Genomic DNA, 16,412 nt, shown 5'->3' on the forward strand with positions numbered 1-16,412 from the left:
TCCTAAACATTCACTTGCCTGTATTAATAGTTAGCTTGTCAATATAGGTACTCACTTAACTGATTTGAAAGCCAAAAATTGGCTGCAAGTTGTAGAACTGATCAAGTGCCTGGGTAAGGAGATTTTCAGTCAAGAGTAAGGCCGTGTTCTTAGGGAGTTGGAATGACTGATCCTTTGTCCCTTTCACTGTCGACTCAGAATGCATGAAGATGTTGGGGATATAGCTTAGAAGAGCTGAGATGTGTACTAAGAAATGGAAGGAGCAAGTAGCCATGATCAAACAAAAGCAACATTCCCTCTCCATTGTGGTTAAGAACCTGGTCATCAAAAATGGGATGCTCTTGGTGTTGCTGTATGTGACACATGTCTGGCCCATTCTTCACTTCTGCATGTGGTGACCACCAGAGCCATAATCTGTTTTATCTGGTGGTTGATGATGGGTTATGTTCGCAAGGACATGACGTATAAACCCCTGGATAATGAAGAGACAATGCTTCAAACACAACCCTCATTGTAATGGCCACCTTTGTGTAAGCTGCTTTAAGCTGTCAGTATGCATACACCGAGTACATATCTGACCAAAGTGTAATGAGGGATATGTCTGACTATGTTGCTATGGACCACTCCATGTGGTAAGACCGTGTCATACCATCTGTCCCTTTTGCAGTAAAACATCTTTGATCACAAGTCTATCCAGTGGTCAGTGTGTAAAATCCTCAAGGCCCTGAGGGAAGAGGAGATGATAGACCCTGCCAAATGGTTCCTCAAACAGATTGGCAAAGTAATTTGGTGGAATGAATCATCACCATGACTTGCAAACAAGCACCAAAGTGTGGTTTGGCTGGTGATCAGAAGGGTCCTTCTCATCAGTTCCTTCCCACACGCCTGGACTCTCATCCCCTCTATGCATTGCCCTCAAGGTGGTTGTGGGTTGGGGTGAAGAGATGATGCTCCATGTCCTTATGGAATTTGCATTTGGAAAGAAGCTCTGAAAAGAAATGCAGTGGGTTCTATTGAAGTTCATCCTGAACTGCTTTGTGACATGTGGCTCTGTGTTCTACAATCTGTTTCCTAGGGATGTCCACTGAGACAAAGATCAACAGCACCTGGGATTTCATGGACTCAGTGAAAAATCTACTTTGGTCTACTCAAGACCTATTTGCAAAGTATTTCCTTTGACTGAGTTTTGCAGTCTGGCACAGTCCAAGGTATTACACCCTGACCATTGCCTGATAGATTTGTGATCAAAGATGGTTTGGTGTGTCATATGACAGGTGGCACAACATGGTCTTAACACTTAGAGTGGTTCATCATGATGTGGCTTGATAACACTTCCTAACACTGGCTTGCTGAAGGACAGGCTGAGGTTTGGTGCAGTTGCTGCAGAAAAACATCTGGAAGGTTCACCATAAATCTTTTCAGTCATAGTGCACTGAATAGCTGGAAACTGTGGAAATCTTTGGGCTGTGTGCTTACACAGATTGAATGTAGAGAAATAGGAGGATTGAAAGTGTATTTTTCATTAGTGTGATTATCACTGGCTAGAACTTCATTTGTTTCCCATTCCCAGTTGTCCTTGAGAAGGTCAACTACAGTCTATTTTGTGTAATTACCCTTAAGGAAGGTACTTAGAATGCCATTAAGGAGGAAGTTCCATGATTTTGACACTGACACTGAAGGAACAGCGCTGTATTTCCAAGTTTGGATGGCGAGTGGACTGGAGGGGAACTTGCAGTTGCATCTTTAAATGGTATGCATTGCTATTACTGAGCATTGATTGGAGGAAGTGAACGCTTGTAGCTGTAGTGCATATCAAGTAGTCTGCTTTGTCTTGGCTGGTGTCTAATATGAGTGTTGCTGGAGTTCACTCATACAGGCAATTGGAGATTATCCTATCATACTCCTGACTTCTGCCTTGTCAATGATGGACAAGCTTTGGAGAGTCAGTAGGTGACTTATTCCCTGCAGTGTTCTGACCTGTTCTTATCACCACAGTTATTTATATGATGGTCTAGTTCAGTTTTTGGGTCAATGGTAAACTCCCAGGCCTTTGATTGTGGAGGATTCAATGATGATGATGCCATTGAATGTCAGGATTCTTTCCTGTTGAAGATGGTAATTACTTTACACACGTATTGCATGATTTTACTTGCGGCTTGTTAGCCCAAACATACTCCAGATCTTGCTGCATATACACATGGACTGCTTCAGTATCTGATGAGTTGTGAATGCTGCTGAATATTGTGCAATCACTAATGAGTGTTCCCACTTCTGATCTTATGTTGGAGCGAAGATCATTAAAACAGCTTGAGATAGTTGGGCCTAGGACACTACCCCGAGAAACTCCTGCAGAGATGTGCTGGCGCTGAGATGATTGATCTCCTGCAATCAGAAACATCATCCTTCGTTCCAGGTATTGAGACATCTGAGTGGAAGATTGTGTAGAGGGAATTTTATACCAATTGCACTTCAAGTAATTTCCAATTTGAAATGTTTGTCCTCGTGCTAAATACTTGACATGGAATGGATTTTGCAAATACAAAGTCTACTGCAAATATGTTAACGTGGAAAATGATATGAGACAAGATGAATATTTTTAGTAATTAATATTCAATTCAATTGAATAGTTAATATTCAATCAAAATGTTTTGTTATGTATTTTTACAAATTTCATGACAGTGTTATATTTTTCAAAACTCGATGTCTACCTAATTCAGAATGTCACTCATTTTATCATGGAAGAATATCTATTGATACCAGTACAAAGCATCACATTGTCTTCTGCCTCAAAGGGATTGCACCACCTCCAGCTGACCACTACTTTCTCAAAGACAACTGGAGATGGGCGATAAATGCAGGCCCAGCCAGGAATGCTTACATCCCATGATTTTTTTTTAAAAAGTACAGTCATTAGGAGAAATTATTTACACTGATCTTTGCATCTGTTGCTGGAGGGCATAAATTTAAGTTGATCGCTGAAAGGCTGAAGATTAGAGGGCATGGAATATTTTTCCAGAATCCGTGGCTTGAATCAAGAAACCGGAATTAGGGGAGAGATGGGGATATATATATATATTTTTTTTTGCTGCAAGCGTTTCGTTCCCTGGCTAAGGAACATCAGTGCTGTTGGAGCCTCGTGTGAAGCGCTGCTTTGATGTTTCTTCCGGTATTTATATTGGTTTGTTCTTGCCGCTTCCGGGTGTCAGTTTCAGCTGCAGTGATTTGTATGTGGGGTCCAGGTCGATGTGTCTGTTGATGGATGTTCTTGCCGTTTCCGGGTGTCAGTTTCAGCTGTAGTGGTTTGTATGTGGTGTCCAGGTCAATGTGTCTGTTGATGGAGTTTGGGGATGAATGCCATGCTTTTAGGAATTCTCTGGCTGTTCTCTGTCTGGCTTGTCCTATGATAGTGGTGTTTTCCCAGTCAAATTCATGTTGCTGGTTGTCTGAGTGTATGGCTACTAGAGATAGCTGGTCGTGTCGTTTTGTGGCTAGCTGATGTTCATGGATGTGGATTGTTAGCTGTCTTCCTGTTTGTCCTATATAGTGTTTTGTGCAGTCCTTGCATGGTATTTTGTAAACTACGTTAGTTTGGCTCATGCTGGGTATTGGGTCCTTTGTTCTAGTGAGTTGTTGTCTGAGCGTGGATGTTGGCTTGTGTGCTGTTATGAGTCCTAAGGGTCGCAGTAGTCTGGCTGTCAGTTCTGAGACGCTCCTGACGTATGGTAGAGTGGCTAGTCCTTTTGGTTGTGGCATGTCCTCGTTCCTCGGTCTATCTCTTAGGCATCTGGTGATAAAGTTGCGTGGGTATCCGTTTTTGGCAAATACCTTGTATAGATGTTCCTCTTCCTCTTTTCGCAGTTCTGGTGTACTGCAGTGTGTGTGGCACCCCAACACACACAAACGAAGCTGCATCAGGACACTATTCAAAAGGGCCACAACACACTGCAGTACACCAGAACTGCGAAAAGAGGAAGAGGAACATCTATACAAGGTATTTGCCAAAAACGGATACCCACGCAACTTTATCACCAGATGCCTAAGAGATAGACCGAGGAACGAGGACATGCCACAACCAAAAGGACTAGCCACTCTACCATACGTCAGGAGCGTCTCAGAACTGACAACCAGACTACTGCGACCCTTAGGACTCACAACAGCACACAAGCCAACATCCACGCTCAGACAACAACTCACTAGAACAAAGGACCCAATACCCAGCATGAGCCAAACTAACGTAGTTTACAAAATACCATGCAAGGACTGCACAAAACACTATATAGGACAAACAGGAAGACAGCTAACAATCCGCATCCATGAACATCAGCTAGCCACAAAACGACACGACCAGCTATCTCTAGTAGCCATACACTCAGATAACCAGCAACATGAATTTGACTGGGAAAACACCACTATCATAGGACAAGCCAGACAGAGAACAGCCAGAGAATTCCTAGAAGCATGGCATTCATCCCCAAACTCCATCAACAGACACATTGACCTGGACACCATATACAAACCACTACAGCTGAAACTGTCACCCGGAAACGGCAAGAACATCCATCAACAGACACATCGACCTGGACCCCACATACAAATCACTGCAGCTGAAACTGACACCCGGAAGCGGCAAGAACAAACCAATATAAATACCGGAAGAAACATCAAAGCAGCGCTTCACACGAGGCTCCAACAGCACTGATGATGTTCCCTAGCCAGGGAACGAAACGTTTGCAGCAAAAACTTCCAGCTCGGCGAGCAGAACCACAACAACGGATACCCAAGCTACAAATCTTCAATCAGATTTTAAATATATATATCCCTCTGGAAGAGCTGATATAGGTTCAGTGTGTCAAATGGCAGACCCTGCTGCTATAAAATTCTACGTTAAAGGAAGTGCTAAATTGTATAAGTAGGGAAGTAGTTTGAAATTGCAGCATACGTGAGGATTTGTTGTAACTGGTTTATCAAGGTTGCTGTATTTGAATATATTTGCCAAACTGCTTAATCTTTAGTTTTATTTCAAACAGTGGTCAATCTTTTTACGTGTACCAAAGATAATGGAGCTAGTGTGTTCTTCATCCTGTTTTTGGAAGAACTCCATTGTATCCAATCTGTTCTGTTTGCTGTGAAATAAGAATGTGTGGGCAATGTTGCCTGTAGGTTTTCTTCATTTTAGGTGAACCACATATAAGAAGAACCTCGGTTATCCGAAGGACACGGGCGGGCAGTATTTTGTTCAGTTAATCGAATGCCGGATAACATAGTTGGGCCGAAGAGCAGGACCTTGCAACCTTGTCGGATAATCCGATATTCTGATAATCAAATGCCAGATAATCGAGGTTCCTAAATATACGAAAATTGCAGAATGCTTTAATTCGTGTAAATACACAGCATAATGCTTATTCTGTCAAGCAAATCTGAAGCAATTAAAAGTAGCACACAACTCTTCTGGCTTTTCATGTACCTGAAAATGCAAGTGTGCTGGTAGTTTTTTTTTAATAGGAGCATGCACACTGTATAGTAAAAGCAGTGCACTTCCCAGGTTTGCAGATATTAGTGAGTACAGAACCTCAATATGGTTTTATTGAAAGGTCCCTGCTGTGTACGCATAATAATGTCTTATTCCACCTGGTCTTCTACAGCTTTTAATTAATGCTCAGAAAGCAGTACTTTGTAATCATTTGTTCCAATGGTACGGTGAATCTTTATTACTGTGAATCACCTTGAGAATGAACTGTATCAGGAGAGATTGTGTTCTTATTAGAGGCAATTAACCCTAAGACATCATCCTTGATAAAGTTTAATGGTGTTCTTATAATAAAATGTGGATAGATTAAGGAGCTAGAAATTCAAACTAAATCTGTGACAAATACACATTCGTGAGGAGGTCTGATATGGCTTAACTGCCCCTGTAATTTTTTTTTTAATATTTTCCCAACTTGGAGGAAAATTTCATTTTCAGATAAGTTTCAGTGACCCTAACCTGAATCAAAGATATATCTCAACAGCATCAGCAAAGTCAAGAATGATCACCAGAGCAGTCCAGCATTACTTCCAATGTCCCACTGTTGAAGAAGCCAGTGTTTAGTCAGTGGAGTTGTCTTATTGGTTCTTAGGTTAGTTTGCACAATTCAGCATTCGTTCTTAGTATTCTTCTGTTTCATCAAGCAGGCCCATTATCTTTACAGCTACTCTCTGTCCCAGTTTACATTGTACTTCAAGTTTCTCCCCATTACTTAAACTTTTCCACCTCCCTGTTTCCTACTAATGTTTTAAAGTTGTGGAATCAGTTTGGCTTATCTGGTCAGACATCAGCCCTCTAGTACTCTATTTAACTGGGCGTTCTACATCATCTACAGCATTCTACATCAAGGAACTCATTGTTGACTTTCGGTGGGATGTTACTCATGCCCGCCTACGCATTAACAACACAGAGGAGAGTGTCAAGCTCCTGGGAGTGGTCATCCACAACAAGTTTTCTTGGACTCTTCATGTGGACGCACTGGTTACAAAGGCCCAACAATGTCTCTTCTTCCTCAGGCAGCTGAGAAAATTTGGCATGAAGGCGAATACTCTTGCCAACTTTTATAGGTGCACTATCGAGAGCATTGTATCTGGGTGTATCACTACCTGGTGTGGCAACTGTACCATTCAAGATCAGAGACGGTTACAGAGAGTGGTGAACTCGGCCTGGACAGTCACATAGGCCAACCTCCCATCTATAGAATCCATCTACCAGGCCCGCTGTCAAGGAAAGGCTGCCAGAATTCTTAAAGATCCATCCCACCCTACCATTGGGGAGAAGGTGCAGAAGCCTGAACACATGCACCAACTGGGTTTGTAACAGTTTCTACCCTACTGTTGTTAGAATACTGAATAGACTCACAAACTCTTAACATTCACCTGACCGTGTTTTTGTTTTTGCCGCTGTTTCCCTATTATTTACTTATCTATGCTACTTAACTATGTGGTCTGCCTGTATTGCTCGCAAGTCAAACCTTTTTACTGTGCCTCGGTACACGTGGCAATAAATTCAATTCAATTCAATATCAGCCTAAACTAAAGTGAAAAATGTAAAAGACTCCAATACTTTAGCAAGCAACAATGGCTGAGATCAGATCTACCAGTGGTTCAGTAGTTGGTGATAGGCGTGTTTTAATATTTTTGCTCATGGGAGGTGCACATTGGAGGCTAGGCTAGTATTTGCTGCCAGTTCCTAATTGCCGTTGAGAAGACTAGAAAAAATAGGAAGAGAAGTAGGCCATTTGGCTTCAGTCATTTGAAAGGAGCATGGCTGGTTTGAATCCTCACATTTACTTTCCTACCCTTTCTCCGTGACATTCGATTCCCCAACTGATCAAAAATATGTCTATCTGACCTTCAAGGTAGTGGTGAGCTGTTGCCATGAACTGTGGTGCAGGGCAGCCACAGTACTGTTAGGAATAGAGTTCCAGCACTGACCCAGAAGAATCAGCAGGATAGTTCTAATTCAACGATGTCAGGCTTGGAGCAGTACTTGTAACATTCACAAGTTCACAAGATATAGCAACAGAGTTAGGCCAATCAGCCCATTGAGTCTGCTCCGCCATTCGATCATGGGTGGTTTGTTTCTCAATTTCATTCTCCTGCCTTCTCCCTATTTCCTTGATCCCCTTACTAACCAAGAATCTATCTCTGCCTTAAATACACTCAAGACTTGGACTTCACAACCTTCTGTGGAAATGAGTTCCACAGATGCAACACACACTGGCTGAAGAAATTCCTTCTCATCTGGTCTCCCTGCCAATGGAAGGCTACTGTGAAACTTGAAAGGGTTCTGAAAAGATTTACAACCAAGTTGCAAGGGTTGGAGGGTTTGAACTATAGGGAGAGGCTGAATAGGCTGGAGCTATTTTCCCTGAGTGTCGGAGGCTGAGGAGTAACCTTATAGAGATTTATAAAATCATGTAGGGCGTGGATAGAGTTAATAGGCAAGGTCTTTTCCCTGAGGTGGGAGAGTCCAAAACTTAGAGGGCATAGGCTTAAGTGAGAGGGAAAGATTTAAAAGGGACCCATGGGGCAACATTTTCCACACAAAGGGTATGTGCACGTAATGAGCTGCCAGAGGAAGTGGCGGAGACTGGTAAATTATAACATTTGAAAGGCATCCGGATGGGTATATGAATTGGAAGGGTTTAGAGGGATATGGGCCAAACTCTGGCAAACAGGACTAGATTTATCTAGAATATCTGGTTGGCATGGACAAGTTGGACTGAAAGGTCTGTTTCTGTGCTGTACATCTGTATGCTCTATCTCAATTCTAAAGGGTTGTTACTTCACTTTTAGCTATATCGTCAGGCCTAAGTCTCTCCAACTGGTGGAAACATCTTCTCCATGTCCACTCTTGCCGGACCTCTCAGTATTCTCTATATGTCAATGAGGTCTCCACTCGTTCTTCCGAACTCCATCAAGTACATACTCAGAGTCCTCAACCATTCCTCATGTGTCAAGTCCTTCATAGCCAGGATCATTTTTGTAAACCTCCTCAGGACCCCCTCCAATGCCAACACATCCATCCTTAGATATGGGACCCAAAACTGCTTTCGATGTTCCAAATGCAGTATAACCAGAGCCTTATACAGCCTCAGTGGTACATTTCTACTCTTGTATTCTAGCACTCTTGAAATGAATGCTAACATTACACTTGCCACCTTAACTGCCAACTGACCCTGCATGTTAACCTTAAGAGAATCCTCAAGTATTGGTACTCCATACATTGGCTGACCTTGTTGTTTTAGGTGAAAGAGACCATCGGTTCAGAAGATGCTGTGGAAGGAGCCTTGGCATTTTGTAGATGGTACACACTGCTACCACTGAGCTGAAGGGTATGAATGTTGAAAGTGATGGATAAAGCAGGCTGCTTTATCCTCGATGATGTCAGAGTTCTTAACTGTTGAATTGCACTCATCCAGCCAAGTGCATGGTATTCCACCATGGTGCTGTGCTGAGGCTTATAGGTGGTGTGCAGGCTTTGGGTAAACAGGAATTGAGTTACTCGCTACAGAGTTACTAACCTCTGACCTGCTCTTGCAGCTACAATATTTATGTGGTGAGCCCAGTGCAGTTTTTGTTTTATGGTTATTTTCAATCTGTTCTATTCAGTCTGGGCTTTCAGTCATCCTGACGCAATTGCATGTCAAAGGGCAGTGGATAAAGCATCCAAGTCCAAAGAAAACAGAGATTTCTTGAAGAATGAAATGAGCATAAAGTGGGGCAGAGAGAGGAGGAGCTGGGTATGGATCACCAAAGGGTCATAATATCCTGGCTTACCCACATTCCCCCTGTCCCCGTGCAATCCACCTCTTGTTGTATGACTCAGGGAAAGGAAGATGATGCTGAAGCTAATGCTAAGACACAAGGCACCCTGAAATAACCATTAGGTTTTACCAGCACCTCACAGGAGAGCAGCTCATGAAAGGGTCTCCAACCTGACCCCCTTGTAACATTTTATCTAGAATATGGGAGCCAAAAGTGCCAAAAGCAAGCTGATATGAAACCATTTCATGACCCTTTTGGACAGCACTGGTTAGAACAGATTGTATGACCTAGGAAAGAATATCGAGCAAATTTGCCAGAATATTGTCAAGATCAAGGATTATATTTTAAGGGAATGCTGCACTCCATCTGTACTCCATCAAATGAATGAGACTTACAGGTGATTTGATGGAGGGCATTTGGGATTTTGAAAGGATTTCCTGGAGAAGATACAGAGAAACATTTCCTCCTTGATCCCCATGTGTCTGTGCTTAACTTTTGTTTATCTGATTTTGGTCTTGCGTTCTCTCCTTTTCTCTTCTATGTCAGCTTATGATTGGTGGGACAGCCTTCAGCTGTTTGCACCCAATATTTTTGGACCTCTCAAAATAAAATGTTTGTCTTGTGTTTGTGGTCCTACTTCAAAGGCAACATCAAACCTTAATTTTGATTTTGTTTTGAGCCACTGCCTTAAGTTTTCATGTTCTACTACTTGAATCAATTTTGCTTATTGAAAGTATCTTAGGACCTTTGCAATGTTAAAGGTTTTAGATAAATGCAGGTATTTTATCTGTTTTTGATATGGCTGTTGAGCTAAACTCAAAGAATGAAGAGAACCATCTATCTTTTTTACTTTACCCATTTCAATTAACATTTAGTTTGCTAATGATCAAGGTGATAATTGGTGCTGTGGAACAGAACTCATGTTGGATTTTGGGTATGGACTGACAGTATGAAAATATTTGGAACGGATGTACGATGCCTAGGTAGCATATAGAGTTTCCTGTTCTTTTTCCCAATAATGTCCTTTAAATGTCTTTTATCTCTGATATCAGGAGAGCACACTCAGGATGGCATTTCCATTTCCCACACTAGTATCCTATGACCTTTCTAAGTGAGATTGCCAATCTTGAAGCTTACAGCCTGTAAGAACTAAACTGTGCCAGCTTCTATTCTGTGCAGTATGTCAGACTGACTGATACTTTTACCAGGAGAGAGAGAGAGATATTTCACGATGTATTATACAAAATGTCTTAATTTCATCACATCTAGAAAGTCACGGAGGTATATTTTATAAATAACTTCATAACAATAAAATACAACTCAAATTCGGAAAATGACAGCTTGGCATTTCAGGATAATTAGTAATGTATACCCAGAACACCAGGTTCATTGCATACTCAAAGTGGTAACTTAATTCTCTAAGTTTATTAAGCCAAACTGTTATGCCAGTTTCCTTGGTGCTGTATTTTCACTGTGTGTTAATAAGCAATAAGGTAAATGGCAGACTTTTAAAAATAAAATCCAGACTCCTGTACAATTTCAGTGTTTTAAATGATATTGCAATTCTCACATTTTTTAACAGAAGTTGTTACTGTTCCAAAGAAAACTAATGTAAATATATATTTATATATATTCTTAAATGGAATGCATTCATGTCATCAGGTCAAGGATTCTTGAACCATGTCATGGAACATTTACGTTTTATGCTTCGTTCCCATAATTGAGGTTGATCCTTCAGTATACTGTGAAGGAATGTCGCAGCATTAGGTGATATTTTAACCAAGCTGCATCCGATTGTAGACAAAGCAATACTATTTACAAAAGGTAGAGCAACTATCCCAGTGTTCACCAACATTTATTCTTTGATCAACATCACCAAACATTAATTAATTTTATAGTTTCATTACTTTTTGTGAAATCTTGCTGCAAATGATTTCATATTTATTTATCTTTATAATGAAACTTTATTTCAAAGGTAGCTCATTGACTATGAAGCTCTTTGGGGCCTTCTGACAAAATGAAAGACGCCAGTTAGATTACAATTCCTGCTTTCTTCTTTCTTTTTTGGCATCAGATTCTCTCATGTTAGGTATAATGAGGCCTGATGGAGAGGAACTCTTCACTCCAACCAGAACTCCAACCATGCTCAATATTTGAACTAACTTAAGTTCCCACTTTCTGACACCAGCCCAGCTACCCCACCAAAGGGTAGTTAGTTTTTAATGGGACAATGGAGAGTTTTGCAGTTCTTTTAACCAGCAGTTTGGTTAAAAGTGTAGGATACCATCCTATACAAGGTGATAGCTTGCTGTTTAGCATTGGATTCCAATTGTACTTAATTTTCCTTGTTTTTAAAAAAAACAAATTACGAGGAAAAATGAATTATTTGGCTAAAGTAGTATGAAATGTTTATGGGCAGTGTATGATGTTACTTAAGTCATACTCAGCCTTTGAGGGATGATCCAAGAAGGACTTATTTATTTCAAATTTTATTCATATCTTAGAAGAGTGACTTTTGAAAATGCATTGACTGCCAACAGTGCCCGGCTATACTGAATTGGATTCCACACTGAGTCTTGAATTCAATTCTGTGTGAAACAAATAACAAAAACTGAAGTTATTTGGTTAGCTTTAATTCACTCTATGATTAGTGATTCATAATTAGTCTATGAAAGCTCAGAGTTCTTTTGTGGATGGGGAAGGAGGAGAGGAGAAGAGAATTGACCAAATGAATTCTACCCTGCAGAAGTGAATTATTCAGACAGTGATACTAACAGGTCTGCAGTAACTCAAACAATCCTGCTTTTGATTGAAGAAAGAATCGTAGCAATGGATGAGTACATTTGAGACTCTCTCAAATGAAATATAATCATCCCTTTCAGAATAGCAAAGTTCTACAAATCAAAAGCCCCAGTACAATGCGCTGTATCAAAGTTTTAACAGCTGTTTAATATATGCATTTTCTGTAAACCGAGTTTTCGTATGGAATTTTTTGGAGTGTTCAAATCATGATATTCAAGTCTTGATGAAATTTGAACAAAGAAGTAAAACTAGTGTTTCATAGCACCTCTAGATTATAAGCATCCACAGTTTCTTCTCAAATTTGCATCAACATTACAATTAGAAATGTTAGTCAATGCAAGCTTATGTTCTCCAGAATTTTTCAGAGAATAAGTAATGATGAATTAAAAGAAAATTAGCCAATATATAGTTTTTGCCATTAAATAATTTCCAGGAGAATGGTTCAAAATACTTATTTATCTATTTTCGTTTGATTTTTAGGCTAAAGTAAATGGTAAACAAGCTGATTATGCCAAGGTAGGTCCTCAAGTTTTTGATACATTGTAATTCATGTATATTAAATAAATAAAATTGGCTTCTGCTTTTTTTGCCATCCCACAACAGGTATCAATTACACACAATAAAGGACAAATATTTCTCAGTAGTTATATATTGAAATGATGAATTCTTGGTGACAAAGGCTTGAACATTGCTAAAAAGACACCTAAAGTTGAAGCGCTTCACCTTGTCTGGTCAGGACTGGATTATGTTATGTAAATTGTTGTTTCATCTCTAAAGTTGGTTTGTGTGAGTTTCAATCCTATGAATACAAGACAAAAGGTTCACCTTCACATCTATTTTTAACAACACTAATAATATGCTTCTTAATGTAAGAGTATTCGTTTGTATGTTTGTGATCAGCTATTTAATTCAAAATAATAACTAGAAGGGGCATTAGGTTCTGTCACTATTTTCACAGCCTACAGTTCCTTCAGTCTGACATAGTCTTGTTTAATGAGCAAGCAAGTTTAGATATGGTAGAACTCATCAATTTGTTACTCCAGCTGCCTTTTCTTATGGTGGGGACTTCTGTTTGCTGTGCATTGTTGTTCTTGTGCCTTTTCATTTCCTAATAAAACATTTTAAAGGATAGTGGAATGAGTAGACTTTGACAAACAGTCAAACACATAAAATTCCTTCTGAATACACAGCAAGTATATGCCATGCCTACTTTAGCTGTACAGACCCAAGAAGGTTGCAGGTTTGCTGACGGGTCTGGGCTTTGTTAATTTGGTCTTAGTCTGAGGGAAGGTGACGGAGCAGACTTAGTGTGGAACTGTGCAGCATCCATGCTTACTCAGCTCACATGGGAAACATTGAAACCAGAGAGATGATACAGGCAAGAACCATCTCATGAACATCAACTGGTTGAACTAGGATGAAATTCCAAACCACCTAAGTGACAAAAGATCTTTCAAGAGTTATTTGGGTAATTTAATGGAGGAAAGTCTTACTCTGCATTTTAATCACAAGATTAATTCAGTGGCCTCTGCTGGAATTCATGGCAACTCATTTTAGAGAGAATTGGTTGGTTAGAGTAAAAAGACTCCAAAGGAAGCTGTGGTTGAGGATGAAAGGGAAACAAAATTATATCCTCCTTTATGTGCACACAAACCATCAATGACAGGGCAAAAAAAAAACTGCATAACATTTCAAAACAAACCTTGAACATTTCATGATGCATATTTCACAAAACTAATGTGAACTACATCTAGTGCTGTGGATGAAAGATATCTTTAATCCTGAAGGAACTAACATACACTTGGGACTAAAAACTAAATACTGCTGATGTTGGAAATCTGAAACAAACACACAGAATCCTGGAGAAACTCAGAAGTTCAGGTGGCATCTGTAGAGAGAGAAACAGCATAACCATTTCAAATCTCATTTAGGTCATCAGTTCTTAATTGGGGAAAAATCTCATGGCAGTATTTTCCATTTCATTATTTGTATCCAGTGTAGATTTAATATGGAGCTCGGTTTTTGTTGGCTATTACTTTTAGTTATTCTGCAACTCAGAGTATTGCAAAGGTGCATAGAATGTGGTTTGGACCTATTTTCCTCAACTTTCATTCCTGATGAAGGGCTTATTTCCAAAATGTCAACTCTGCTGCTCCTCAAGTGCTGCCTGACCTGCTGTGCTTTTCCACCACCGCACTTTTCTACTCTGACTTCGCCAGCATCTGTAGTCCTCACTTTCTCCTTTTCAGCTGTTTTAGTTTTGTCTGTTTAGTATCATGGAATAAACATTCTTTTTGTATCGTGGAAACCTAGTCTGAAATCCAAAACCACGGTGCTTAAATTTCTTTGAACAACTTGCTTTACATTAAAGGTAACTTCAGTCTATACATGTGACAGCCTAGTAATTATTTGGCGGGCAGTATTTTTTTTCCACTTACAGTATTTATTGGACATGGGTGATGGATGTCTCTGCGCCAACATTTATTGCCTACCACTCATTGTCCATGAGAAGGTGATAGTGAGCTGTTGTTTTGAACTGTTGCAGCCCATTTGGTCTAGATTGACCCAGAGTGGTGTAAGAGAGGGAGTTTGAGTATTTTGACCCAGTGATAGACGAACAGCGATATACTTCCAAGTCAGGATTTTGGGTGGCTTGTAGGGGAACTTGCAGGTGGTGGTATTACCATGTATCTGCTGCCCTTGTTCTTCTAAGTGGAAGTGGTCATGAATTTGAAGGTGCTGCCTAAGGAACATTGGTGAATTTCTGCATGCATGTTGTAGATGGGACACACTGCTGTGACTGTGTGTTGGTAGTGGAGGAAGTGAAATGCTTGTGGATGTGATGCCAACGAAGCAGGCTGTTTTTTGTTCCCCTGGACAACGTCAGGCTTCTTAAGTATTGTTGGAGCTGCACACATCCAGGTAAGTGGAGAATATTCCATCACACTCCTGACTTGTGCCTTCTAGATAGCAGATATGCTTTGGGGAGTCAGGAGTTGAGTTACCTGCAGCAGTGTTCCTGCTGTTGTAGCCAAAGTACTTATGTGGCTAGTCTGCTTCAGTGTCTGTACAATAGTAACCTCCCCCAAGAACATTGGCAGTGGGGGATTCAGTGATGATAATGTTATTAAATATCAATGAATGATGGCTAGATGCAATCTTGTTGAAGGCGCTCATTGCTTGGTATTTCTGTGGCATGAATGTTACTTGCCATTTGTCATACTAAATCTGGATATTTTCCAGTCTTACGACATATGAATGTAGACTGTTTCAGTATCTGATGAGATGCGAATGGTATAAATTATGCAGTCATCAGTGAACATTCCCTCTTCTAACCTTATGATGGAGGGAAAGTTCATTGTTGAAGCAGCTGAAGATGGTTGGGTCGAGGACACTATCCTGAGGAACTCCTGCAACCACAGGTGTTGACTGACCTCCAACAATCACAACCATCTTCCCTTGTGCCAGGTGTAACTCCAACCAACAGAAACTTTTCCACCTGATTCCCATTGACTTCAGTTTTGTTTGTGCTCCTTGATTCCCCACACAATCAAATGCAGCTTTTGATGTCAATGGCTGTCACTCTCCTCTTCATCTGAGGATTTAAGCTTTTTTGTCCATTTTTGAACTAAAGCTGTAATGAAGTCAGGAGCTGAGTGCCCCTGGTGGAACCCAACTGGGCATCACTCAGCAGTTGCTGCTTGATAAGCACTGTTGATGATACCTTCCAACACTTTACTGAGGGTTGAGAGTAGACTGATGGGGCAGTGATTAGCTGGGTTGGATTTGTCCTGCTTTTTGTGTAATAGACATGCTTAGGCAATTATACACATTCTGATAAATACTGTACTGGAGCAGTAATGGAACAGCTTGACTAGAGGCATGGCAAGTTCTGGAGCACAAATCTTCAATGTGATTGCAGGATTCAATTTTTTACTAATAGCTTTACATGAAAGAACTTTATTGAAGGCATGCTGAATATTCAGACACACTGTCCACATAGTTGCCAACCATCATCAATTTTGTGACCTCTTAGAGAGAACAAAATTAATCTGATAGTTTATTAGCGGTCATGATGGAATGCTGTACTAAATGCTGTACTTTCCTCAGATTGGAACAGTGCATTGCATACTTTTTTTTGGGAAGGAATCAGAAGGCAGTCTCTTTGTCACAGAGAAAAGCGAAACTGAAGAAATTTGACTCCGGTATTTAATACTGCAAGATCCTAACGTTTCCTGTTTTTTTTTATTCCTGTATATTTGACTCCACCCAGAGAAGCAGAAAGGAAGCTTTGGTGATAGCACCAAGATGAC

General features: G+C 40.4%; 1 protein-coding gene across 2 annotated transcripts in view; it reads left to right on the top strand.

The window, feature by feature from the left end:
- Positions 1–16,412, top strand: part of pdss2 (prenyl (decaprenyl) diphosphate synthase, subunit 2) — a 182,068-nt gene that overhangs the window by 151,185 nt on the left and 14,471 nt on the right. Inside the window, exons 8-9 of one of the 2 annotated variants that reach the window (XR_009647406.1) lie at positions 2,294–2,413; positions 12,580–12,615. Coding sequence is in view for 1 of the 2 variants with exons in the window: in XM_060856518.1 (XP_060712501.1) it covers positions 12,580–12,615 (36 nt within the window). In the remaining variant the exon portion in view is untranslated. The remainder of the gene's footprint in view (positions 1–2,293; positions 2,414–12,579; positions 12,616–16,412) is intronic. The other variant, XM_060856518.1, reaches the window with a different exon arrangement.

This window comes from Hemiscyllium ocellatum, chromosome 3, assembly GCF_020745735.1.
Source record: "Hemiscyllium ocellatum isolate sHemOce1 chromosome 3, sHemOce1.pat.X.cur, whole genome shotgun sequence".
Lineage (NCBI taxonomy): Eukaryota > Metazoa > Chordata > Chondrichthyes > Orectolobiformes > Hemiscylliidae > Hemiscyllium > Hemiscyllium ocellatum.